The sequence below is a fragment of the Tachysurus fulvidraco genome, chromosome 7, assembly GCF_022655615.1.
Source record: "Tachysurus fulvidraco isolate hzauxx_2018 chromosome 7, HZAU_PFXX_2.0, whole genome shotgun sequence".
NCBI lineage: Eukaryota > Metazoa > Chordata > Actinopteri > Siluriformes > Bagridae > Tachysurus > Tachysurus fulvidraco.
The window spans coordinates 7,408,830-7,436,705 of NC_062524.1; the positions used below are offsets into that span (position 1 = coordinate 7,408,830).

Genomic DNA, 27,876 nt, shown 5'->3' on the forward strand with positions numbered 1-27,876 from the left:
GTCGGTCTGTGCGCGTCCACGTGAAAGAGTGTGTTCAGAGAAGAGCAGTGGACATCAAGGCTCTGTTATTCTGATATAAATCTCTTAACATGGATTGCTCCGAAGAGATGCAGTCACTTTCGGATGAAACTGGCACTCCGGTGGAGTTAAAGAAGGGAATGTCCATATTTTTAGATGTAAGTACTGATGGCTCCATGTTGGTTTATGGTTAATGATGACAATTGATGTTGTTTTAGGAAAAATATTGTGCCTTTTTACATTTTAGGAATAAATATATTAGTAGATGCAGAGATATTTTTTCCCTGTCATACTCATCTGTATACAGTACTTGTTTATATATACTTTATATATACTGTATATATATATAAATAATATAAATAAATAACTAGATCAATATTCATTCATTCAATCAATCATTCATTCATTCATTCATTCATTCATTCATTTACCAATTAAAGTAACACAGTTTTTAATATATTATGTCTTATTGTAATAAATAGCATTTAAAAAGCTGACTACAGATTGGATAAAAATGTAGATTTGACATTTTTGTCAATTACATCTATAGCTTTATTTATATGTTTTATATAATCCGTGTGGCGGATCTGCTCATGCAGGTAACCTGTATTGACAGCACTGGTGTAACACTTCATGTGAGATTATACCATGCAGTGATTTTTTTTGTTCACCATTCTCATCTCTTACCTGTCCTTAGCTCTTAATTGATCATGAAGCTAAACAAGATTTTGGCATATTCTATGAGAAATCCTTTAAGGTTCATTTGTTTAACAATAGGGTAACTTGTTAAGTGTATGTTGTAGATGAGTGTAGTTGTTGGGCTTTTCCATGCTGTGAAGGTGATGTTTTGAATGTCGTGTTAATATTCAATAAGAATTTACTAAATTCTATTATGCTCTAAAGTTTTATAGACTTTCATTGTTTGAAACCTTTGAAGAAGACTTTAAACTCCTCCCACAAGAATGTCACTTCATATATCTCTGAAAAACGTCTTTCTGACATAAAGCTTTCTGACAAAAGTTCCCTTTCCTTTATGTTAATTTTCAATATAAACCATATAAACCACATTTACTGGAGTGAAAAGACTTTATTCTATAAAAAAAAACAACTATATTTTTTCAATATTCAGATATAAAAATCTTCCAGGTGACCTGTATCCATGACATTTTACACATTTTATTCAGAAATCATTTTTCTATTTTAATTCTGCAAGACAAAAATGCAAAATGCTACAGTATAGACATATAGTACAGTTTTTTCATAGCAAGAAATGTATCATTTTAAAATGTAGATTCATAAAACTTTAAGATTATTGTTGAATATATTTGAAAATGAAAAAATCATGAACATATTATTTTTTTAAAATAACAACATAGTGTTTTCTGGGTTAAAAATATCTGTTCCATAAATGTCTTATCTCATGGACCAAATTTCCAAACCCAACAGATTTTGGCTTTTGTTAAATATGCAAATGTGTATATAATTAAATAGATAATTCCTCATTTACATAAATTAAAAAGTTCCAAAACAAGTAATTACATGCTTCACCTGTAGTGTCTTTTTTAAAGGTCTCTGCTATTTACTGGAAGGTTATATATTCAAACCCTCTCCTTTAGACAGTCCTCTAAACACTGAAATTATTTAGCTTTATTGGATTATATTTCCCTAAAGATTAAATGTAAATTCATACATTATCTCTGTAATCCAGACAGTGGCAGTAAACATGACTCACCGTCCACTGCACAGAATACAGATATTCTCCAAATCAGAGCCGGTACCTTTTAATGAAGTCATGTTGATTTAAAATATTACTTTGGAAATATTGGTTAAATTAATTTAGGTTAATAATTTTACTTATCACTACAGTATCAGTGGCACATAGTTGTGTTTTTTTAGCATTACTTGTCTCTGAAGGAAGCTGAATGTAGCACACTCTTGGCATGCCCACCATGATATAAATTTTAAGAGTGTGAGTACACTTGCTGGGAAATAAATGTCTAATTAATGGAGTCTTACTGAGCTTTGGGACTACACTTTCTTCTAAATCTGTGCTCCTCCTAGCTCTCGCTTATTAACTTCAGACACTGATGTCCCAAGAGCATTCTGGCACAAAGCGGGCATCACATGAACTACTCTGTCTCAAATCACATAAACTTATTTGAACACAGTGAGGCTTTGATGTAATAGGGTCTAGCAGTGTCTTTTTATAGAATGAATGCATTTTACTGTCAATTCCTGTCCTCTTACCATGACATACTTTCTTTTTCAGATCCTAAGGAGAGCTGATAAAAATGGTGAGACATAAAGAACCCTTATGCATATCGATGGTTCACATACTCCAATCACTTATCTAATAAACTGTGTATCTCATTGTATGTGTTGCATGTGGCTTTACAGCCCCCAATTAGCACTGTCCCTTTGAATGCTATTGGCCGGTAGTCATGGAAACACAATGGACCGTCCACACCATGTTTATTATCAGTCAATATTTCAGATGAAGAATTTGGCACAAAATAAAATGTCATTGTGTCCCTTCAAACAATCTCAGTGATCGTTTAAATATTGCCAGCCGTGACTGAGGCTGATCATGTCGAAGTGTTAATCGAATTGAATTTTATATTTTGCAAGGACTCTCCAGTGCCAAGGTTTTGTAAAAGTCTTCAGGATTGGATTCTGCAGTCAGTTTCTTTCTTTTTTTTAAACAATAAGAGAGGCAGAAAAGGGAATGTTCTATAGCTTCTATAATGTATGTGACAAGAACGAACTGTTTAACTAATTAGATGTAACAATAAATGAAAAATATATATGATCTATCATTCTGTAATGAATTAAAAAAATAATAATTTGTTGCGTAAACCATTTCTGGTCAGAGTTAATGGTAAATACTCATTTTCCAAATACTCAATGATATTAAATATAATATTCTATATAATATATAATTTATTCATTCATTTTCTACCGCTTATCCGAACTTCTCGGGTCACGGGCGTCATCGGGCATCAAGGCAGGATACACCCTGGACCCACTCTCATTCACTCATGCAATCACACATTACGGACAATTTTCCAGAGATGCCAATCAACCTACCATTCAAATCTTTGGACCAGGGGAGGAAACCGGAGTACCCGGAGGAAACCCCCAAGGCACGGGGAAAACATGCAAATGCCACACGCACAAGGTGGAGGCAGGAATCGAACCCCCAACCCTGGTGGTGTGAGGCGAACCCACTAACCACTAAGCCACCGTGCCCCCCATAATATATAATATCATATTTAAATATATATAATAGTGACCTGCATTATTTTTGGACCAAAAAAATCATATTACATGTATCATACAAGGGGCCACTGACAAGACATTGGAGTTAAGGGTTAAGTGAAAGATTAATTACTATTTATTTATCTATTGCAAAAAAATCTGCTAATTGCTCTGTAATTATTGCATATCGATTTCTCAATATGTTATTAGCATATGTCAATTTGTATCAAATAAAAAAACACCTTCTGAGTAAATTTCTGAGGTGGCTTAGTGGTTAGCACGTTTGCCTCACACCTCCAGGGTTGTGGGTTCGATTCCCGTCTCCGCCTTGTGTGTGTCAAGTTTGCATGTTCTCCCTGTGCCTCGGGGGTTTCCTCTGGGTACTCCAGTTTCCTCCCCCGGTCCAAAGACATGCATGGTAGGTTGATTGGCATCTCTGGAAAATTGTTTGTAGTGTGCGAGTGTGTGAGTGAATGAGAGTGTGTGTGCCCTGCGATGGGTCGGCACTCAGTCCAGGGTGTATCCTGCCTTGATGCCCAATGACGCCTGAGATAGGCACAGGCTCTCCGTGACCGGAGAAGTTTGGATAAGCGGTAGAAAATGAATGAATGAATGAATGAACATATGGTATGGGCACTATATCATTCCTTTTTCTGCTTTCTTAAAGAAAGAAAGAAACTGATAGGAATGTCTTCTGGCAGCTTCACGGTAAAGCGACTGAAATATATGTAGCTTAAGATATGTAGCAGCGATTTCCTAGTCTTTCAACTAAACACCCAGTGCTCCGCCTCCTGTCAAGCTTTCCATCACTCCTCTCCTGAGTTGTCTTCTTTTGTTCATTTTTGTTTTTAAATTAGTGGTTGTGGTACACGACGTCTGTGCGACTTCTATTTTAAGGGCATACTTGTATGACTCACTGCTGAAGTTGTGTCACCATGTGCAGACATACCTGAGGCCACAGAGACATCACAAGCTCCATGCTGTTGCTTTTGCATTATTACATCCATATTATTACCGTCTGAGTGTTTAATGTTCACATACGTAGTTATGATTAAAAGAAACGTTGCATTCTCTCCTATCTGAATGCCAGAAATGTAAATGTAAATGTACACACACACACACACACACGTGTATTTTGTACAGGTGGCCCTGTGCAGTATGAACAAATGTTTAAACACTGTGTTTACTGTTATAGATGATGGGAAGCTGTCTTTTGAAGAGTTTAAGGCTTATTTCTCAGATGGAGTTCTGTCAGGAGATGAATTGAAGGAACTCTTCCATAAGATCGATACCCATAATACAGAGTAAGTAATGGCCAACTAACAATTTACTTTACATACAAATAATGTATATTTAACGCTGCAAAATTGTGAAACCTCCTGCATGTAACCTCCTGCTTCAGCTGCATAGAAACAGAATTTTATGCTTATTGAGCCAATGAATAATTCAGAGGATATAGTCTGTACTCATATATACCCAACTGCAGAAATATGGGAGCCCTTTAATAGAAATAGGCACACAATATTCATGAACATTACATAGAAGTTGCCAATTTTTTAGGCAATATTATATTCTATCAATAAATTGTAAAATGCTTGATGCTCCGCATGAATACATGAAAGCCACTACATGAAACTTTGTTATTACCTTTGACAAAAAAAAAGAAAAAAAAAGATGTAAAATATCTTTGAAATGTATCTTAAAAATTGTAAATTGTATGTTATAAAGCAGAACATGTGTGTATAATCTCATCATCACCATTATAATGCAACACATAGGTTGAAGAACACACAGGAAGCATAAAAAACAGCATAAGATGGTGTACAGTTAGGGTCATTGCATATAATGTGGTAAAAAGCAAATGAGAAAACATAGGGTGGAGACAGGATCAAAACTTGACATGCATCGTCATGGGAACGCCAATGGTGATGTAATGTTTTGGAATCAAAAGGTGGGAATTGATAAATGTTTTTTTTTATGTATCAGGCAAATTCTTACAGTAGGTGGACCCAAAAATTCAGAATCAGAATTTAAGTAGATTTTAAAAATAATTTCAACAATATCGACAATCGCAAACTTTTCGAGATGGTTGCAGCCCTGCAAAAACTTCATGGCGCAACTTTACAACACCTTGTAATCAATTTTTTAACACATCAGCAGTGTGTTTGGTGAAAAAAAATAACTGCCTATGAGGGAATATCCTCTAAACTTCCTAGGTCTATTGTGATTGATCAAAAAAGGGAAGTATGAAAAATATTTTAACCAAAAAAAAACCCAGGTTGCCACTACCAGGATGTTGGCTGTAAATATCTTATAACACATTTAGAAATCGTTTCATGAATTCACAAGCACCCAGACATGCTTGTGGTTATGTTTCGAGCCTCCTGTCTGCTAGCAAATGCCACGAACCGAGACTCTGGTATGAATATTATCCATAGTGCTTGAGATCCCTTTTTGTCCTGAAACACTGTGGACTTGCCCTGAGATCTATCGACCATAGCAGACAGGTTCATATCATCATATCTGATAGTGTCTGTGTGTCTGTATGACTGACTTTAAATCAAAGAAAGGGAGAGGAAATTTTCCATTTTCTTTCAATGGGGCTTGAATGGGGCTTAAAAATGGTTCAATGTAGAGCATTTTGCTTTATGATATGAAACATCCCTTGGAGCTAAAATTCTACAATTCAAGGAAATGTATACTATTCACAGGATTTAAGGCGCATGTGTCTGCATTGTTCACGTATCAGAATTTTAAATGACGTTTGAATTAGAACATCTATTCTGCTTATGCATGTTAATATATGTTGATCTGGCTTACAACCCCATGTGATTGAATTTCTCATCATTTAAGTCATCATGGTTTCCATAGCAGCGAATCCTGTACTGATTTGCAGGCACTTTGTAACAGGGGCTGCTGGAAAAATGCCTCTTCATAATGGTGCAGGAAGATTTTAGGATATAATAAAAGGATGAAGGATAAAAGAAAAAAAAGAAAAAAGAAAAGAGTTGTGCCTTTGAGGAAAAACTGTAATGTAGGATTCATGGATTTATACAGGGAACACTATATGTATGGGTTAGAGCATATAACTACAGTATATACATAACATATATACTGTAGCATATAAATAATAGAAATAAATAATTATGAAATAATTTTGTAGTTTAATGAAGAAACGTGATGCAATTGGTATGAAAAAAAAATCACTCCTTCTTCAGTAATAGCTTTGGCCTGTGTAGCTGTGAATCTAAGAGATATCCAGGGAACATTGTAAGGTATAATAATGAAGGTATACGATGTAGACACCAGGAAAATGAGAGGAATCCAGAGAAGACATGAACAATTCTGCATTGACACCATCAGTGTTAATTTTTCAGTTCAGTCTCTACAGTTATCTCAAACTGTTTTGTAATTGCACTTTATGTCCTGTTGTTCTGTGTCAAACCATAGACCAAGAAAAACAAGATTTCAATGTATACAGTACATTCTATACAGAGGAATGAACCTCTAATAAACCCTCCCAATAAACCCCATACAATAAAACCCCACATTGAAACAGGCTCCCTAAAGCTGTGAGGTGGCAACGCTACCCATTACACGTTTTTTTTTTCTAATGGAAATTGTTTTCTATGTGCAGTTTTACATCATGATGTTAATGAATCAGTGGACAGTTGAAATAATTGAATGATCTTATTTTTTCAAGCAATGTGGACACAGAAGAGCTGTGCGGTAAGGAAAGCTATATTTTTAATGCAACATATTACTAGTGATATTTTTCCCAGAGAACAACACAGAGTTTTTCATATGTGTCATATTTTGTGTAATGTTTAGAATACTTCTCTCAGCATCTTGGAGAATATGAAAATGTTCTTGCTGCCTTAGAAGACTTGAACATCTCTATATTGAAAGCTATGGACAAGACCAAAAAGGTGAGCGATTATTGTGAATTTCATCCTTGCAGAAGGTGTAAGAGTGACAGACATTTCTAAACTCAAAACTCAAAGAGTATGTGCTTCTTCCTGGAGCCGAGTATTTCATTTTTAATTGATAACCAGTACCAAAGTCACTTTAACACATCTATCTATAAAGCTTTTGTTGCTTGCTCAAGTTTTTTGGGGTTTTTTTTTTGGGTACGAATAGGAGGTTTGTATCTTGTGACAGAGCCTTTATAATTTCACTGTCAAAGTAGCTTGCGAGCTGGAAAACGTCTCTGCAATTTAACAACCCTGTCAAACCCTGTATAACGATTAAAAGATTCTTCTTCCTAATCTTGTGGATGTTTTGCTCCTTAGCTACAATTTCCTCAGTAAAAAGTGTTTAATGAATTTGTTCCTTTTTTATATCCAAATGAGTCAAATCTGTTTTCATGCTGGATGATTTCTAGGATGAAAGTGAAAAAAAAACCTCTTTCTTAGATAAAATAATAAACAGTTGTTAATCCCAGTACTTTGGTTAAATAATTTTATCAGAAGATCTCATGGATTTTTATAGCTCTGTGCTTTAATATTGGCCGCTGCGCCTGTTTTTGCTGAGGCTGTGAGCAGATTCCCTCTGGAATCTCCTGGTAGCTTACTATTTTATATATTACACAACACTGAAGGTTTTTCTTGTGAATGAAGATGAGAAGCTTTATAAATCTATAACAAAAATTCTAGAAAAGCCACCAGCTTGATACTGTCACACATTCTTCTCTGCCCACACACACACACACACACACACACACACACACACACACACACACACACACACACACACACACACACACACACACACACACACACACACTCTCTCTCTCTCTCTCTCTCTCTCTCTCTCTCTCTCTCTCTCTCTCTCTCTCTCTCTCTCTCTCTCTCTCAGATAGCAGAAGCTCTGTGAATCTATTCGAATTATGGATGCATAGATTTGATGTGTCATTTTATAATATGATTCATTTAGCATTTGAAAATCTGTTTTTAGATATTTTAATTAGATATCTAGTCGGTATAAACATTACAGCGTACAAGCTGCTAGATACTGACTTGAAGTTTGCAAAATATTCTCAAGTCAAGATAAGTGATGAGCGGACATGTTGTGCTGTAATTAAGTGGTGAAACTTGCCAGCAACTGGTGGCTCTAATTGCCCTGTTTGGAGTGGAGTGAAAATAAATTCACTTGGAAATAATTTCCTATTAATGTTGATGCATTTTTGTAACATCAAACACATTATTGTAATGTACATAATAGCACACCTGTGTCAGGAGTTCATTACAAACATTGGTACATCGTGTTGATTAACAGATCAATAAACCTTCAATCGCTCTTACGTCTAATACTATAAAAAAACAATCTTCTCCTTTGATATTTGTGTTTATTTCCATGCTTAATGATGCTCTTCTGTGCGTTCGTATTACTGAAACCTTCCTTATCCGTGGTGCATGAAGAAAGGTCGAGCTGTTACAGCGTTCAGGTATTAAGTGTACACTTTACTCACATTGACACTTAGCTGTGTTGTTATGGCTGTGATAAGATTACAGATTTGCTGAACACTACTTCAGACTCCACACGTCTGTATTTCAGGCAGCGAGTTGAAGTTTGTGAGCCTTTGATTACAGTGACTCATGTCAGCAATATATAGTTTAATGAACCGTGTCGATTGAACGACGGATGTGTGCTCTTTCTCTTTTACATGGACCACATGATTAGCAATGGACAAAGAGAAGTAATAGAGGAAAGAGACAATTTAGCTGTAATATTCAGCAACAACAGCATGCTTAGTGTTAGACCAAGTTTCTTTTTTGTGCTATTTTGGACAAAACTATTTGAACTGCTGAAATCACAAACACGGGATTCTTTTTTTAAACTCCTACCAGTGATGACACATACGGCTTCTTTCTAGGATAGCTGTACACATGTTCGATGCATGTGAATTAAAGGAGGCTTTGGCTAAACGAATTGTGATGATGACATCCATCATAAGACACATCTTGGCCCAAATCTACAGAAAATCAGTGGTCATTCTGAAACATCGCACGCTTGTCTAAATATAACAGAGTTTGCTTGATGTAATGTTCATTTCTGCATATAAATCTATTAAATCCTCAAGGGTCTAACTAAAGCATATTATTCGGTAACCACAGTTAAACTCTTAGGAAAGTGAGTCTCAGTAGTTTAAGTGGTTATTTTTTGTTGATTTTATCTCTAAATGATAAAATACTGCATGTATATAATATGATCTATTATTTACAAATCAACAGCCAACAAATATAAATGCATAGTCTTTTCACTGTTCCAGTAATGAGTTATTGGGGTCAAGCAATCATGGGTTAAAATAAAATCCTTCATGAATTACAACTAAACTTGCAGTATTAGACAAGAAAAAAGCAAAATCACAGTGTAACATTTATAATCTAGGTACGAACAATAATAGTGATTGTTTTGTTGGAACAGCACTGCTTAAAAAAAGAAAGGAAACAGCAAACGTTCATGAAAAGTATTTAAATGCTCTGTTCACACTGTAACTGGAGTGACATATTAGCACTGAGTTGTGAAAATCTATATTAGAGAGTAAAAGAGAACACAGCCAAACAACAACAACTCGTTTTCTGCATCGAAAAGAATGACTTCAACCTGCAATATCTAGAATTAAATTATACACAGAAATACAGAAATTACAGACAGTGGAGGATACTCGGGAAACAGTGACATGATCATTGCTCAATTGCACAAACCCCTCAGGAAGAAGAGTAGTTTTCTTTTACAATAAGGAGTTTAAGATGAACAATTGTATCTTCACTGTCGATGAAATGAGTTATAGCTCACAGTACAAGCTGATTATACTGTATTAAAAACAAGATTTCATGCCTCTCGTGCCCATGTATCAGCAGGTCATGAGGTTACTTTCCTGCCAGTAATCATAGGTTATTGCAGGAGATCATTACAATCTACTGTTGATTGAGTCATGGCTCAGTAGGGGAGTATATCTGAACAAAGAGAGAAAAGGCAACAGCAATATTGCAGCAAATGATTCAGTCATGTAAGAAAACGCTGTACATTGAAGCTAACCATCACATTGAAAGGGTTCACTGTGAAGTGTAAAGCAAAGATGAAAAATAAATATAAAATATGTAAAAGTCTTCTTCTTCCACTTTCGGCTTTCCCATTAGGGGTCGCCACAGCGAATCATCTGTCTCCACCAAACTCTATCTTCGACCAATTACCTTCATGTCCTCATTTAACACATCCATATATCTCCTCTTTCCTCTTGACCTCTTACCTGGCAGCTCCATCCCCAACATCCTTCTACCAATATAACCATCTCCCGCCTCTGTACATGTCCAAACCATGTCAAGCTATCCTCTCTGACGTTGTCCCCAAAACAGCCAACCTGAGCTGTCTCATGTCTTTTCCTCACTGCTACAGTTTCTAACCCATACAGCAGAGCTGCTCTCATTACTGTCTTGTACACCTTTCCTTTGATTCTTGCTGACACTCTTCTGTCACGCAACACTAAAATAAGTAAACGTATAAATGCCAAATATTGATTAAATAAGAGACAAAATAATAATAATAATAATAATAATAATAATAATAATAATAATAATAATAATAATAAAAAAACTGGGGGGCACGGTGGCTTAGTGGTTAGCACGTTCGCTTCACACCTCCAGGGTTGGTGTTCAATTCCTGCCTCCGCCTTGTGTGTGTGTAGTTTGCATGTTCTCCCCGTGCCTCGGGGGTTTCCTCCGGGAACTCCGGTTTCCTCCCCCGGTTCAAAGACATGCATGGTAGGTTGATTGGCATCTCTGGAAAATTGTCCGTAGTGTGTGAGTGTGTGAGTGAATGAGAGTGTGTGTGCGCCCTGCGATGGTTTGGCACTCCGTCCAGGGTGTATCCTGCCTTGATGCCCAATGACGCCTGAGATAGGCACAGGCTCCCCGTGACCCGAGAAATTCGGATAAGCGGTAGAATATGAATGAATGAATGAATGAATGATAAAACTGTAGTAAAAATGCATTTTCAGACAGGGTTAGGGTTACATAATCATGGAACCCTGATAAAGTGAACACAGCCTTCGTTATCAGAACTAAATAAAGAGTTGACCAGAAAACTTAGCTAGCAAATCAAACACTGTTTGAGTTTCAGTAGTTTACTATGTTTGTTATATAGCTAAAAGAATACATTTTTTGGTCACATATACACATATTTCTACAGATATCCTGACTTTGGAGTTGGGGTCAGGGCACAGATCAGGTCAGCCATGATACAGCCATGATACAGCTCCTGTAACTAAAACAATGAACTAAAAAAGTAAAACTATATGCATTAATATTTTTCTACTCTGTAACACTGATGAAAAAAAAAACGTAGCAAAATTGAATATTTTAATAAAATAACAAGTTAAAAAGTCCAAAAAATATTTTTTGGAATTGAATAAGTAGTAAGTCAAAAGCTAGTAAGTCAAAGGCTTTTGCGTATACAGTGTATGTAAAATATGTTTATGTGTATGTACACACCTCAATCTAGTAGAAAAGTAGGAAAAGCTGTCTGCTCTGCTAGACGATGCTTCCTGTTGATGAAAATTGCTGCAGGTGATAGTGGTCTGTGCTGCTGGGACTCACATCTGGCCTCTTAAAGGTCATCTCTCTGTCTCTGTCTCTACAAACCCCATTCATTCTGCTTTGATCTTACCTCTCAAAACATGCCGGAGGGCAAACGTCTGTCACAATCGTCTGCAGTATTCATTTTAAATGCAAGGCTGTTTTAAAAAAATGACTGGGGATGCTCTATCACTAGCCAGTGTCGAACACTAACATTACAGTTACAGAACATTTAATAACTGTTTTATTGATTCTGTCTTGTCTTTTGGTTTGGAGCTGATCATCTGTAATCTTAGTCTTGTAGCTGGTAGCATGTGTTTTATGGACAAGTTTCATTCTACACTATCCAAGTTGGTAATGTGTGAAAATGGAAAAAAAAAATGTTTAATACTTTTTTCAAATTGATGTTAAGTATTTAAAATTTTAAAATGTTCTTGCAAACACAACATTATTTAATAAAATAATGTAATCTACACAATTTTATATAACCTCCGACATTGACGCTTAACAAAAAAACACCAATAAGAACATATAACTAAATATAACAAATAGTGTCTCCTATTAAAGAAACTATTTCTATTTTATTTATTTTATAATTGGGTGATTGTCTGACTAGCTGTTCCCTATTTATAAAATATGAAATTCAACACAACATTTCTACTAAAAAGGAATGAAATTTGTGTTAAAATTGTCAGTATTTGAAATCACAGTACCTTTTAGATCATTCTGGTACATATTTAAATCTTATTATTTAATCGAGTTCTATGTTGCTTTTGTCTTGTGTTCTTATTCCATTTTAATCAGTTTTGCCCCCACATGGGGTATTTTGAAAATTTTTCGGACATTTTCTCAGGTTGAGAAAAAAATTGTGACAAAAATTTCTTTAGTCAGAGTGTATTTTGTGTGTGTGTGTGTGTGTGTGTGTGTGTGTGTGTGTGTGTGTGTGTGTGTGTGTGTTTTGATATTAGAATAATAATTCCAGTTATTTTTTTTAAGTTATTAACATTTCTTAATAGTCTTAATAGACAAGCATTTATTTTCATGAACAATGTAAACGACTCATTTTGGGAAAAAACGTCTTATTTTTCTGCATAATTTCAACATAAGGTTTTGACTTTCAGCAGAAAAGCAGATAAATCCATATTTCAGACACATTTATTTATTTGTTTGAAATATTTTAGATTTGTTCTGGTAATTCCAAAAGCTTATACTTTATTTTATATATATATATGTGTTTAATTAGAGGGGTAGGTCAAGAGTGTTGTTCACAACAGTCTAGCCGTTAAGTAACACACAGCTTCAGAGATCCACTTTTTGTCTATTGAACATGAGACAGATCCCAATGAAAACTGATTAAGAGACAGCTCCTTGTTCAAGTTTCCACATCTTGACACACTTTTGATCTTGCATATCTACTGCATTTAATTAAAAAACCTGATGCGTGACCTTGCTGAGCGCACGTTCTCCATCTCCACAATCAGATACCTGATTGAATTATCCACATGGGGCTTGGAGCTTTGGCACCAGGTGTTTGTGCTAATTTCATCTTGATGCATTTGAGTTACGATTCGTTTTTTACCCATTTTTATTCCACACACTGGTGGGAGTCACGTTTGATCAATGCTCTAAAAAGCTTCATTAGAATTAAAGTAAAAAGAGGGAAAGATTGTGCCCAGTCAATCACTTTACTCCTTCAGAAAACAAGAGCAGTTGGGTCTGTTCATTAAAACAATGTTGAATCCTAGATGTTTTTTTTCCCCCCACTTCTCTTTAACATGATGTATTAGTTAAAATTTGAGTTAGAGTTACAATTGTACTTTTTAAAGCTGTAATAATTACAAACAACAATATATGATTTCATTCTATATGATGGACGAATCAAGTTTCTTTCATTAACCCTGCATCTAAAGTGAATTTGCACCTGGTAGATGCACCAACCCCTGAAATTCATACTACACATACCCAAGGTCTAATAAAATGAATTTGACATAAATAATAAGTGTCATCTAATATGTTTTGCTACTCCCTGCCTTCTTGCCATCCATGGTAATTGACAGAACCTTGTTAGAGTTTATAAAGTAGTTTTATACTATAAACTATTGAGTCATAAACACTGTTCCTCTGACATGCAGGATTACCAGGAGGCCACGCACCTAGAGCAGTTTGTGACTCGATTTCTGCTGAAGGAGACAACAAGCCAGCTGCAGTCTCTTCAGAGCTCATTGGAGTGTGCCATGGAGACCACAGCTGAACAGACACGGCAGGAAAGGCAAGATTTCTGGGTTACACTGACTCTGGTACTCAATGTACAGCAACCACAACATACCAGTACACATATATTCATAGTGTGGTGTAAAGCATGACAGATGGCAAGCTATTTAAAAAAGTAATTTGATTTTAAAAAGGGGATGTGCTAGCTCAACGATTAAGGTGTTGATCTACTGATTGAAAGGGCCACTAAGCAGCCACTCCTGGGCCCCTGAGCAAGGTCCTGTATAAATGAAATAAATGTAAGTCGCTTTATATAAGGAAGTCTTCCAAATTCCATAAATCTAAATCTAATTTCTGAGGTATGGTGAGGATTGGTTAATAGTTGGGGTGATGTGATGTAGTACTACCTTGTAGTTGGATATTTTTCCTTGCTTCAGGGTTGAGCATCACACACCATGTCATTCATCACTTCTTATAACACACGAATAAAGCACACCTGTTCGTGGAAACATATCAACTTGCTTACAATGTTTTTGAAGATATTGCAAAGTTTTTATTTTTAATCTCTATTATACTTAATGTCCAATGAACAATTCAGTCCCTAAACTGATCACACACAGGTTTGAATCAGAGCTTTGAATAGGAACTTTGAATTTACAGCTAGTTTTATTTACAGATATTTTCCAGTCTTCAATCTGTTTGTTGTATTTTTTTTTGTATATACTATGAGTGCTGTGACTCCCCTAGTGAGTTGTGTGCGATGTCTGATTGCAAAGTTTGAACATCTTGAACATAATGTGTTCTGACACTGAGGTAATATTTACATCTCTGAGTCATGTGAAGGCTGCAGCTGCCGTTGGGAAAAGCTAATTTTAGAGAGAACAGCTTAAAAATGAACCAACACCAACCTAATTGCATGTTTAGGAATGTTGTATATGTGTGGGATTGATAAATAACTAGAGAAAGACCATCCTTACCACCTTACTGCTTTGTGCACTGCTGTCAACTTCTGCTCCCTCATAGCATACGGCATCTAGAATTATCCATGCAAAACTATCACTTCATTTGCAAAATAATATGTACACTTCGCATTTTAATTATTGGTAAGTGGGGGAATAAATATAGTTTCAGATTGGCTGATTGTTTTTTTTATTTTTTTCCGCTCAGTGACTCAGTGAGTGTTAAGATGCAGAGGGCAATGACAGGGTTGAACTGCCGTGCTTCATTCATTCCTGCGAGCACATTCACAGACTCTCTAATCAGTTTCTCTCCTGTCTGCCTCTCTGCTTTACTCTTGGATGGATTTTTCTCAGCGCACAAAAAAGAACAGTTAATAGGTTGTCTTGTTATTTTTTCGCACAAGATCCGACAGTGAACGCCTTTGACGTATACAGTATCCTCTTGTTTTAGAGCTGATAATGTGCTTAAGGAAGCACTTTTAAAACGTTGGTGTGTTGACCTGTATAAACTAAAGATGCGCTAATATAATTTCCCATTGATTAAGATAATAAAAATTCCCTCTACTAGTTTCCGGTAGCTGCACACATCAGATTCAAAACACTGATGCAGGGATACAAAGCCAAAAATGGACCAGCTCCCTCTTACCTCAAAGCCCTCATCACTCCTCGTACTGCACCATTAGGGCTACCGGCACTGCTCGACTGGTTCCACCATCTCTCAGGGTAAGAGGCAAGTGAGACTCTTTTCTGTTCTGGCACTAACTTCCCCTAGGTGTCCGGACAGCTGAGTCACTGGCTATTTTTAAACGACATTTGAAGACCAAGTTATTCATGAAACACTTCAACTAGCACTTTCTTCCCGGTTTGTTGCATATATGTTTAAAAAAATAACAACAAAAAAAACTTTATGAACAATGTTTTAGACTCATGGTATCTTAAGTATGTTACCTAGTGAACCAGAGTTAATGTATCCAATGATAGAGACTTAAGCACTTCTGTACATCGCTCTGGATAAGGGCGTCTGCCAAATGCTGTACTGTAAATGTAAATGTACCAGTGAGGCTTTACAGAACTATGTACATTTAAGATATAAGTTTAAAATGAATAAATTAACCATAAAACTATAAATCCTTCAGAAAGACAAATAAGCAGCAAGAATCATGCCTTATCAGTTTCTAATATAAACAGAAAAGCTGTGTTTGCTGATAGTTAGCTTTTTTTTTTGTATTAAAGCCACAGAAAACCTTTCAGTTCTGTTGATTGTCCCTTCTTGTAATTTGCACTTTGATTAGACAGTGTTTGCTAACAGTGTTCACCTTTAGTGTCCTAAGACGTTTTGAAAAATTTGATCAGTAGGCTACTCATGGCATCTTATGGACTTATCGCTGAAGAACTAAATAACAGGCTTAAATAACACGTTTATTTGCTCCATGTAAATGTCAGTTATAAGCTCCATGAATCTACTGGCATGAGATAGAAAGAAATCAGCCTCTGCCTATACAGCAAATAAGACAAAGAAATAAATGCCATAAAAAAAAAAAATGACTTAATTGACATTAACTTCATTTTACTACATCTACTGAAAGGCTTAACTTATATCTGTCTTTTTATAAAAAAAATTTTTATTACACTTGTAATGGCTCTTCTAAGCAAACACTACTTTTTATTTCCACTATGTCCTGTGTTGATGATCAGGTTTGTTTAGAATAGTTGACTAGTGCAGATAGAAATGAGATCTGCTGATTATCTATTCTGTCTGAAGTGTTCAGTCTGGACCTCTGAGCAGCGGCTAAAAGCCGCAGGATGAAACGAGGGAGGTTGGGTGCATGACAGAGACTCTTTTAGTGTACAATTTCTCCACGGCTTTCATCTGACCGACACACACACACACACACACACACACACACACACACACACACACACACACACACACACACACACACACACACACACACACACACACACACACACACACACTTTTTAGGGGTAAATAGGTCTTTTTTTTTCTTGTTTACACAACAATAAATAAAAAATCTTGAGGTTTAGTAAATGTAGAAATATGCAAACAGACAGAAACATAGACTGTCTACTTTTTAGCAGATTTGTTTTGGCTAGGGCCTTCAACTAATGTTTAGGGGCTCCAAAAAGACTCCAAAAAAACAACAACAGAAATCTGAAAATCACAGTAAAAAATGTCTATTTTATTATAGGATCAAACATCTTTAAGACCTGCTCTGTGGCATTAGTCCTGCTTGTTCAAATTCTAAAGCTTCAGCTTTGTCCACTCCCCACAGTTTGTGCAGGTGTGATTTTGACTCTCACTGAGTCGGCTTCACCTCTGTAGAGCAGCATGGACACTGAGTTCTCCTGTTGGTGATTATGGTCTTGAAATAAGACACATTGAACCGTGTGGGATGTGCTCCCCTCAGGACCCTCGTTGTGTAACAGTGTCTTCAAGCATAATGAGGACACGGCTGAGCTGTAATCCTGACACCTGCCCTCCTCTGTTTGTTTCTAAAAACCGGTGTGCTAAAATACACTCTAATAAGAAGAAACCCAGAATAGATGGTGTCTGGTTGTCACTGGGAAATTATTCAGGCTCTACTGGATAAAAAAATGGCACAGTGGTAGTACTTTGTAAGGAAAAAAAATACTTAAAAAAATTAAAATACTTCTGATTAGTTTAGCCAACCAGTTTGACCTTTAAGAGTGACTGCATCGTGAGGTTGTAGTATGGTGACTACGCTGAAACTGAAGACTCCTTCACAAAATAGCAAGCAGGATCAAACATTAACTTATAGAGATTAGGAAAACTTTAGATACTGTGGCATAGAAAATGACAGCGTGAGAGCACAAGGATAGTGCGCTGACTGACTGAAAGAGTGTGCTAATGACGAGTGCTTAATTAGCCGTGAAACAAACCGCAGGTGCCGATACTGCCAGTGCCAACTGCAATATATAAGACAATACAGGGATTCTTAGCAATGCAAAGGCATAATTTGCTAATGCAATGACAAATGAACTATGTACTGTAAATGAAAATGTACAATGTTAGCCAAAGATGAAAATGGATTGTGCATATAACTATGGTATGAGACTGAATTTTTTTAAATTCTGAAGGGTCACATTTGGAAAAAAAAAACATCTTCTGTTTGTAACTGGTGATTAATTATTGTACTTAAATAATTTCTAATAACACACTGTCACCCATACATTATTACACAATATTTTTATCGGTTCCTTACATGCACTCTATATATATACATATATATACACAGGAATGTATATCTAAATAAACCAGTATCTACATATTTTTATTCAAAATTGAATCTTTTTCTTGGACAGAGGATGCACACAACAGTTTATTGATGTGAATATAATTTTCAGAGGAAACATTTGGCTTTATTTGATAAAGCTTGGTGTCTATGACCTTTCAACATTGTTTGTGTCTGTGTGTGTGCGTGTATGTGTGTGTGCTTTTGTGGTCTCATTTATAGGCAGGCACCCCTGAAGCCTGAGGTGCTGTCAATTCAATGGTCAGGAAGGCGATCCAATCGAAGACTCCAAAGGAATAACAGCTTGTCTCCGAACAACCCACTTCTTACTCTTGTCAATTCAGGTGTGTTTATTCTTAGCTTCAGAGCTTGCCACAGAGCAACAGAGCTTGTCTGCACTGCTCAGAGCTTGGGAGAATTTATATGACAAATCTTTATTCATCTACTGGACCTTTGCACCGTTTAAAAGCTGACTGATATCTCTGTGAAAAGACATTATTCACTCGGCAGAAGGCGCTTTAATACAAAGTGACTTAGAAGTAAATGCATAATAAAACCCAGGCATATACTGTGCATGAATTTCAATTAACTATAGTGCATAGAACTGCTCCATTATGAAACATTATTCCACATCACAGTAAATTTTACAAAAATTAATAACACAGGGACATTTTTTGGAAGAAATGTATTATTTGCTTACAGTATATTTAAGATTTGTGTCAGCAGAGTCTGGTGTCAGTGCTTTGTAACAATAAGAAGGTAAGGAGGATATAAATTTTCCATCATAGGAAAGTCTTCAGGACAGGAGTGTTGGAGAACTTCACAAGCTATGGGGGTGGGGGGAGAGAGAGAGAGAGAGAGAGAGAGAGAGAGAGAGAGAGAGAGAGAGAGATATGACTGGTGAGAGAGCGAGAGAGAGAGAGCATGAGAGATGACTAGCGAGAGAGCGAGAGAGAGAAAGAGAGCGAGAGAGAGAGAGAGAGAGAGAGAGAGAGAGAGAGATGACTGGTGAGAGAGAGAGAGATAGCACGAGAGAGAGAGAAAGAGAGAGCATGAAATATGACTGGAGAGAGAGAGAGAGAGATGGAGAGAGAGAGAGAGAGAGAGAGAGAGAGAGAGAGAGAGAGAGAGAGAGAGGTGACTAGTGAGAGAGAGAGAAATACATGACTGGTGAGAGAATGAATATTTGTTGCTTATTGATTGATTTTAATCAAGAATTAAGAAATATAAGACATAAAGACAGAGTTTTGATTTTACAACAAGGAAAGTCTTTAGAGAAGACTTACATCTAGTTAATAAAGAGAATGGATAAAGACAGCGTACGAGAGAAAGAACGAGCTTTAGCTCTGTTTGCTGAACTGTTTTTTTTCTTTCTAGGTGTCTATGAAGAGGACAATCAGTGGATGATCCAGATAAACAGACTGCAGAAGCTGATCGATCGCCTGGAGAAGAAGGTAACGTAAACTAATCCAGCTGCAGATCGCATCATTTAATTGTCTGTATAATTACACACCAGTTGATGATTCATACCATAAACAATGTAATTAAGGTCCATGATATTTCTGTTTCTTTTGTCCTTTCTTTTAATCTCTCATTATTTGCTTTATTTCACTTCTCCATCCTTCTACTCCTCACTCATTATTCATTTTCTCCCTCTCTCTTTATCGTTCATTGTTTTTCTCTTTCCATTTTTCTTAGTACTATTGCCTCATTGTCTTTCAGCCCCTTTAATCTTTTCTCCCCGCTTTCGTTTTTTGCTCTTTATGTCTGTCTTTTTCTTCCTTCTTTTCCATCCATCTTTCACGTGTGACCCTTTTGAGATCCCTCCTTCATTTTTTTCACCCTTCCCTTTTTCTCTCTTACACAGTGCCTTTGATTTCATTGCCCCATCTATTCCTTCCTCCTCTTTCTTTCTTTCTTTCTTTCTTTCTTTCTTTCTTTCTTTCTTTCTTTCTTTCTTTCTTTCTTTCTTTCTCTCTCTTGATCTCTCAGTTCTCACTTCCACTCTTCCACTTGCATTGCCTTTGTTGCTCTTCGTCTTTTTCCTTTCTCCTTTCGTTTTTTCGTCTCTCTCACTGTCTGTATCTCTCTTTCTAATTTTCCTTTGCCTCCTTCTTCATTTATTTCCTCACCCTTTCATTGTCCCCCTTTCTCTTTCTTCACTTTTTTTCCCTTCACTTCTTCTCTCTCCGCCAATGTCTCACTCTTCATATTTATTCCCATCAATCTGCCTTTTAGTTGATGTTGAAATTTTTGTGTTTTGTTTCCAGGTTACAGAAAGATAACTGGAAATCACTGAGAGAAGTTTTGGTGGTTGCTGTAACTGAAGTTATGTTTTTCTTTCTGGGTTAGGAGCTGCGTCTGGAGCCGGTAGAAGAGGAGGTCTCAGAAGGCTCCACCAAATCGGTACCTTATTTCCAGCTCCTCTCTGTGCTCCCTCAGTAATCACAACCAGTACTACACCCTCTCTATACTGTTGTCTAGGAAACCACACAGCTCTCAGGTTTTCTGTTTTTCATCTGTCTGTTGCTCTTTCACTTGTCATTTGTCAGTTTCATCGTTCAGAAATGATTTTGAACCAGTCTCATATGACGGTGTTGAGAGATCGTTATCTCTCTTTCTCACTGTATGTGCGTGTAAGAGAGAAAGAGAGAGCAATAAAAATAGGTCTGAGCAACACTTGGCCCCCTGTGAGGATCTGTGCTGAGCAGCAGAATGTGTGAGAATGTGATCACGGTGTTTATCTACAAACATCAGAATGAATATGCTTTTGCTTCGACACATATACACAGAAACAATTATCCAGACATACAGAGATGTAGAGGAAAAGCCGGCAATATCTGTAACTGTAAAAGCTGTAACTGTGCTCTAAATGTATCCAGCTGTGGCCAGAAGACCATTATAATAATGATTATAATTAGTATGTTTTATAAAGGAATCAAGCCCCATCCACAGGTATATAAAACATTAATTTTATTCTTCCATCCAATACAAACTACACCAAATATGGTGGAACTACTGCTTAAGTTAAGACATTGCTTTGTCCAAAATCTTTGACAAAATATATATGTGGACAAGGTCCCACTTCTACAGTAAATCTAGCTAGCTAACTGGCTAATATAGTGATTATGTTAAATAAAAAAATATTACTGTTGGTTGCTTGCTAACTAGCTAATATTCCCTTTATATAAAACTACAAAATCTCCAAGTTGGAAGTTAGCTTAAAAATGTATATATTTTATGTAAAACAAACAACTGAATTGTTATGATGCTAGCTAGCTATTTAGCTAATATTGAAACTAATGTTTTTTTTTGAAATGAGCTTAACATTGCCTTTATGTAAACAGCTTAATGTAAACAAACTTTATAGCTAGCTAACTAGCTTGTATCATCATTATGAAACTGCAGACATAAAATGTTAGATTTACTCAAAATGTATTTTTAACATATTGTTAAAATGCAAGCTTTAGGATGTGTAGTAAAACTGTAGTAAGACATTTGTGAAATAATTTTTTTTTTTTTTTTAATCTCAGAAGTTAAAGCCTTTCATTTAAGAAACCAAATTATTCTTTTCCTCTTCTGACCTGTGATATACTGCACACGGTTTCTTTGGCCAAATGTGTGTGTCTATGTGTGTGAATAATGGTGGAAGATAAACAGATCATTTATGACTCATGACATGCTCTTCTCCAAGCGATGCTTAACTGCCCATTGTCATAAATTTGTCTTTCGTCAATGATTAAAACATGGCAGTGACGTAACCTGGGAATGTTTTGCCCCCCAGTGTGTGTGTGTGTGTGTCTGTGTGTCTGTGTGTGCATGAGAGATAGATAGATAGATAGATAGAGAGAGAGAGAGAGAAAGAGAGAGAGAGAGAGAGAGAGAGAGAGAGAGAGAGAGAGAGAGAGAGAGAGAGAGAGAGCTATTACACTTCACAGTGTATTTGTTTAGATGTGCATTGTACTACATAAAGTGACAAAAATCAGAGCAGTAACCATCAGGTTGGTGAATAAACAGCCAGATGACTAAAACACTTATAGTAAATGCATATAAAAATTGACAAAGAACACCCAGATCTGTTATTTATTATTTCTACCGCTGAGACACAATACTGTCTATTTTTAGTTACTGGTGTTGATGTGTGGCTCGATTCCCTGCTTTACATAAATATAGGTGTAAGAGAACTGTTTGGATTGCATCCATATTCTTCTTCACACAAGGATCGAAAAAATCAGTTTTTTTTTTATTTTTAGTAGTGATTTCATATGTAAGCAATTCTGTGTGTTATATTTATTGTGTATGGTGTAAGAAATTATGTAGATGAGCATATAAAGATTATAGGACATGACATGGATCGTGGACTGGCTATAGTACAGAACAGTGTGTAAGGTTGCATGTAAAGTTGGTATAATGCACTTGGAGAAGACTTTATGAGAGGTGGCACCACTCTAGTGCCCACAGTGAGGTCAGTCCTGACCCCGGGGAGATGACTATCACTTCCTGTTTGGTTCAGTTGAGCCTTGTTCAACCCATCAGCAGGTTTCTGCACTTTTTGTCAAACACAGGCCATTAGTGAGATTTCATACCCTGTGGATAGGGACCTGGTCATACAGGAAGTGACCACTCCAACAAAAAGGAGTGCTTCATCATAAGATAAAGGTGATCAGTCAGAAAAAAGCTTTATATTTACTTGCAATGATGTTTATGTTTTCAGGGTTTGCTAAGGAGGTGAACCAAGCCATCATCAGAATGTTGTTAAGTCTTGTGCACTGAAGAAACTGTGGCCTTTTCTGTCTTTCTCTGTTTAATTGTCTATCAGTAGCTCACAGGTGCCTCATTAATGTTATGCAGAGTGATTTCCACCGTGTGAGAGTGAAGCGTATAAAAGAACAGCAGCGCTGATGTTTTATACATTGACATCCATGTGTTTTTGAACACCAGAGTCATGTATTTTCATTATAGTTTAATTACCATTAGTGTCACAGACAAAACAGACGATAATTAAAGGAGAAATATATCAGATATATCAAAGTCTTAAATCGTTGTCTTTAAAGACTAGCTGCTTTCCATTCTAATCAATGCAACTAGAGGGAATAACATTTAAGCTCATAAACATTGCATTTTTGCATAATTGAACCTGTTTTATTTATCCAGATTCTCCACTTCTGCTTGAAGCTTTGGCACTTATGACTCCGTTTTCCCCCATAATAGCACATAACATCATACTGTATGTTGCATGGTATATAAAGAATTTTTGATTCTCTGATGATATGTGACCATCATATTCTGTGTTTAAGTCACTATCCTCATTCTCCTTCTTGTCTGCCAGCTGCTGTCACTACACTGCATGTCTGGTTCCTCCCTCTAGGTCCCTTAAGTTCAAAATCCATTAGTGATTCTTGTCAATTCTACCAAATCATCTCAGAATACGAATGTTGATCTGGCAGCACTTGTCACATTTCTGTGTCCCTTTATTCATCAAGATTTGTTAACTACTTAATGATAAATGTACCACTGACCAGGTCTACTCTTTATATATACTCATTATATACTCTTATTTTCAGATGTCATGATGTTATCTCAAGTAAAAATTCATTTATCAGTCATTTTCAACTAACTGATCTGAAATTAGCTACATGAAGATAAATTTATAAACGGAACATGACGGCTCTTGTATACAGTGCTGTTTGTTCTCTTTTTAGCACATTCTGATAGTGCAGAGACAGCTGTCCGTAATGGAGGACGAGCTGGAGGAGTTCCGCATGGCTCTGCGGCAGTACGTTGATTGTGCTAGCATCCAGACAGGCAGCCTCCAGTGAGTATGCACCTCCATCTCTGTCACTGCGCCATGTCTGAAGGCTTAAAAATATCACACATCAAAATGTTTCCTTTCCATTAGACACACTAGGTTGAGATAAATCTTGCAATATAAATGTACATGGGCTGGCATCAGAGAGGTTACGGAGGTTGATGTGTCAGTTATTATGTGGTGAAGAAACTAGGACAAGATAAAAGTGACATACAGCACATTAAGCCATGTGGTTCGATTTTACTCATGGGGCACTGAAGTTATTCACATATGAAAGTTTTGCCAAGTTTTCACATTAGTTTCACGATTATCAGAGGCTGGTGCTGGTGAGCATGGAGATTTGGAGAAAATTGGTTTTAGCTCACAGTGACTGGGTCATGGTCAGTTCAGAGATTTAATCCTACCACAAAATAGTACATAGTCAATTAGTATTAAACATATACAGTGCTTTGAACACCCTTTATAAAATAAACATAAGGCATATCTGATGTCTATTGGACCTCTGGTTTATACACTGATTTTTTTTTCCCCCTGAGTGTATAGAAGTAGCACGTTCCCAATTCTACTCTGAACTGAGTAAAGAGTTCACTAGTAAATTCATTCATGCTTCATATCCAGGGATTAACAAAGATCCAGGAAATTACAAGTAAATATTCATTTATAATTTTTACATAAAGGGGGGCACGGTGGCTTAGTGGTTAGCACGTTCGCCTTACACCTCCAGGGTTGGGGGTTTGATTCCCGCCTCCACTTTGTGTGTGTGACGTTTGCATGTTCTCCTCGTGCCTCGGGGGTTTCCTCCGGGTACTCCGGTTTCCTCCCCCGGTCCAATGACATGAATGGTAGGTTGATTGGCATCTCTGGAAAATTGTCCATAGTGTGTTAGTTCGTGTGTGAATGAGTGTGTGTGTGTGCCCTGCGATGGGTTGGCACTCCGTCCAGGGTGTATCCTGCCTTGATGCCTGATGACGCCTGAGATAGGCACAGGCTCCCAGTGACCCGAGAAGTTCGGATAAGCGGTAGAAAATAAATGAGAGAATGAATGAATGAATGAATTTTTACATAACAGATCCCATATACACTTTTAAAGAATACACTTTATAGTTGTACATTTTACTTTACTGAGTCTAATTTGAGCTTAATTAGACCTGATTGTGCTCAATAAAGTAACAGTTTATATCTGATGCCCATAGAATCATAACCACATATCTCATGCTATTGAATCTTCACCTAGCTGTATTTTCAGAGTGATGAATGGCTGAAATGTTCCTCAGGACCTTCTTCAGCTGTTCGTTTGGTCCGGTTTGACATCATGTTTGAGAACAGTGCCTGAACTACACTGTTAATCTAATCTTACTGTACATTGTTCCATATACAAAACATCGCTGGACAGAGTGCCTTAATCAGTCCTGCAGTATTATGCTAATTCCTGCTCTAACCCAAGTGACTCATTAAAACGTGTGAAGTCATTACAAGAATGTCTATTAGCTAGAGATTTGAATTTGTAGAGCAGGAAAAACATCTAAAACATCTAAAATTTGCTACTGATGGTTTCAATAGAAGAATAAATCGCATCGTTAATGATTGGTCATTTGTCGGCAGTGTTGCTGTCGAGCGGATTGCTAACGAGACTCGCTTCATACTCTATGAGTTTTGGGAGCACAGCAGTTTGTGGAAGAAGTAAGTCCTAGTTTTATTTTAGCCAGTTCCTAATGTGCATGCCTGGTCATTATTTTGTTATTTATCCAACTATCCTTAGTGAAATCAGAAAACTGAAAGTCAGTGGAGTGTGTGATCACATTATAGGGCTGTAATATTGTAGTCTCTTATGTAGTGGTTTTCTTTGTGTAGTCATCTGCAGACGAACTACAGCAAAACCTTCCAGAGGGCCAACGTGGATTTTTTGGAGACGCCGGAAATTACGACAACTATGCTGGTACCAGGTACAGCGAGCGTACTTGCCACTGTGTTGTACAAGAACGAGATGATACTGTATTTGTATAATTGTGATTTCTTGTGTTCTTCTTTCTTCTCCAGCATCATGGTGGGTCCTGAACAACAATTAGAACCACAATAATTAACAACGATAAAAAGGAAACAGAGATTATCATTATTATTGTTACACTTCCTGTGTGGTGAAAATCATCAGACATCCATGCTCCATCATCGTTAGCTCTTTAAAATATATACATTCCTAGATTTCTAAAGCAGTGGCCTAGTCACCAAACTAAACTAAAAAAATAAGTTTGTGTGAGTTTTTTTGAATCATTACTGCAGTGGCATAATCAGGAAATGAGAAAGCAGGATAATTCACAGCAGGTTCTGTACAGTTAAATTGATAAGTATGGTTTTCTTGTGCATTATGGGTGAATGTCAGACAGCAGTAGAATTGGTGCTATTCTAAAGTTGTCATTCAATTATTTGTGGCACAATCTATCATCAACCGATCTTGCCATGTTTATAATGTTAATAGGCACAAGGAATAAAACACCTTTATTAGAGTTCTGCTAAAAATCATGAAACTGTCATGCTAACAAGATAACGTCTTTGCTCATAAAACCAGACCTTCCCTTCTTTTTCTTCTCCAGCAGTACACCTTACACAACAATTTTTCACTGGGTTTTACCTTGATATCTTCCAAAGCAAATTGGAAAAATGCATAATTCCAATTGGTTAATCCTGTTTCTTCAGGTTTCTCAACATAGCAGTCGGTAGCAAATGAAATGTGATTAAACAAACTGATGGACGGAGTGTAATAAAGGCTGTTAAATAAGAAGGAATCATAACGATGAATTCATTGACATTTTCTGCAGAAAATCACTGCGCAAAACTAGCTGTGATGTATGTCATTGACACCAGCTAATCGTGGCCAACAAAAATCATGTGCTAGCTAGGAAATTGTAGGGTGAATACATGGGAGAAAATGGGGTTAAATAATTCCAAACTTTTTATTTATTTATTTAGAAACACTAAATTACTTTATTTCATTGGAACATATTACTGAAATATACCAACATATATATTTCTTTACACAGATACAAGTATCACACAAGATATTTATGTTCTACAGTTAATAATATGAGTTTTTGGGCTATAAGCTTTCATTAATAAGGCACTCATAAAATCCACAGTCCCAGTAGGATCTTAGATTGAACAGTTAAGGATTCTGTAATCTGCTATTCTGAATCATTTTCTTTGGTGGTTAAATTGAAATAAAACTCCAAGGGGTTCAGAAAAGTTGCATTTTAGCTCAAAGATTGTTCCTGTCGATGTGCTAAAAACTGATTCTGAATAAAATGATCACAATGCTGGCATTCACTGATCAGCACCTCATTAATCTGTGACTCAGTGCTACAGTGACTGTGATCTGCAATGTCCTGTACGGTTGTAGCTAGACTGTGTAAGTGTCAGCACTGTTACATAAGTGCTTCCTTAAGTAGCAGTACTTGTGATCAACCCCGTTCTTCCCTCTGCAGTTTCTGTATAAAGATTCACTACAGTTGCTGTATTTTATGTAATTTGTTCATTGTGAATAAAGATAAGGCTAAAGTCATCATGTCTTTTGTGTCATAATAAATACATACATATAGAAATGTATAAATAAAAATACATACAATCTGGCTATACTTACGATTATATTATAGTTTTATTGACATCATAGATTAAATATTAGGACAATATTATAAACCTAAAATGAATGCTGCTTGCTTCTGCTGAAATTTTGACCAATCCTCTGTACACCCGCATAAGCTTTGAGCAGTCCTGACCCC

At 36.5% G+C, this 27,876-nt stretch overlaps 1 protein-coding gene across 1 annotated transcript; it reads left to right on the top strand.

The window, feature by feature from the left end:
- Window positions 1–27,647, top strand: necab1 (N-terminal EF-hand calcium binding protein 1). The gene is made up of 13 exons (XM_027133773.2): window positions 1–176; window positions 2,288–2,312; window positions 4,472–4,580; window positions 6,980–7,005; window positions 7,108–7,205; window positions 13,985–14,121; window positions 18,520–18,641; window positions 19,675–19,751; window positions 20,650–20,703; window positions 24,000–24,112; window positions 25,709–25,786; window positions 25,958–26,049; window positions 26,144–27,647. The coding sequence occupies exons 1-13, from the start codon at window positions 90–92 to the stop codon at window positions 26,170–26,172; spliced, it is 1,047 nt and encodes a 348-aa protein (XP_026989574.1). The 5' UTR covers window positions 1–89; the 3' UTR covers window positions 26,173–27,647.
- Window positions 27,648–27,876: the final 229 nt, after the last annotated feature.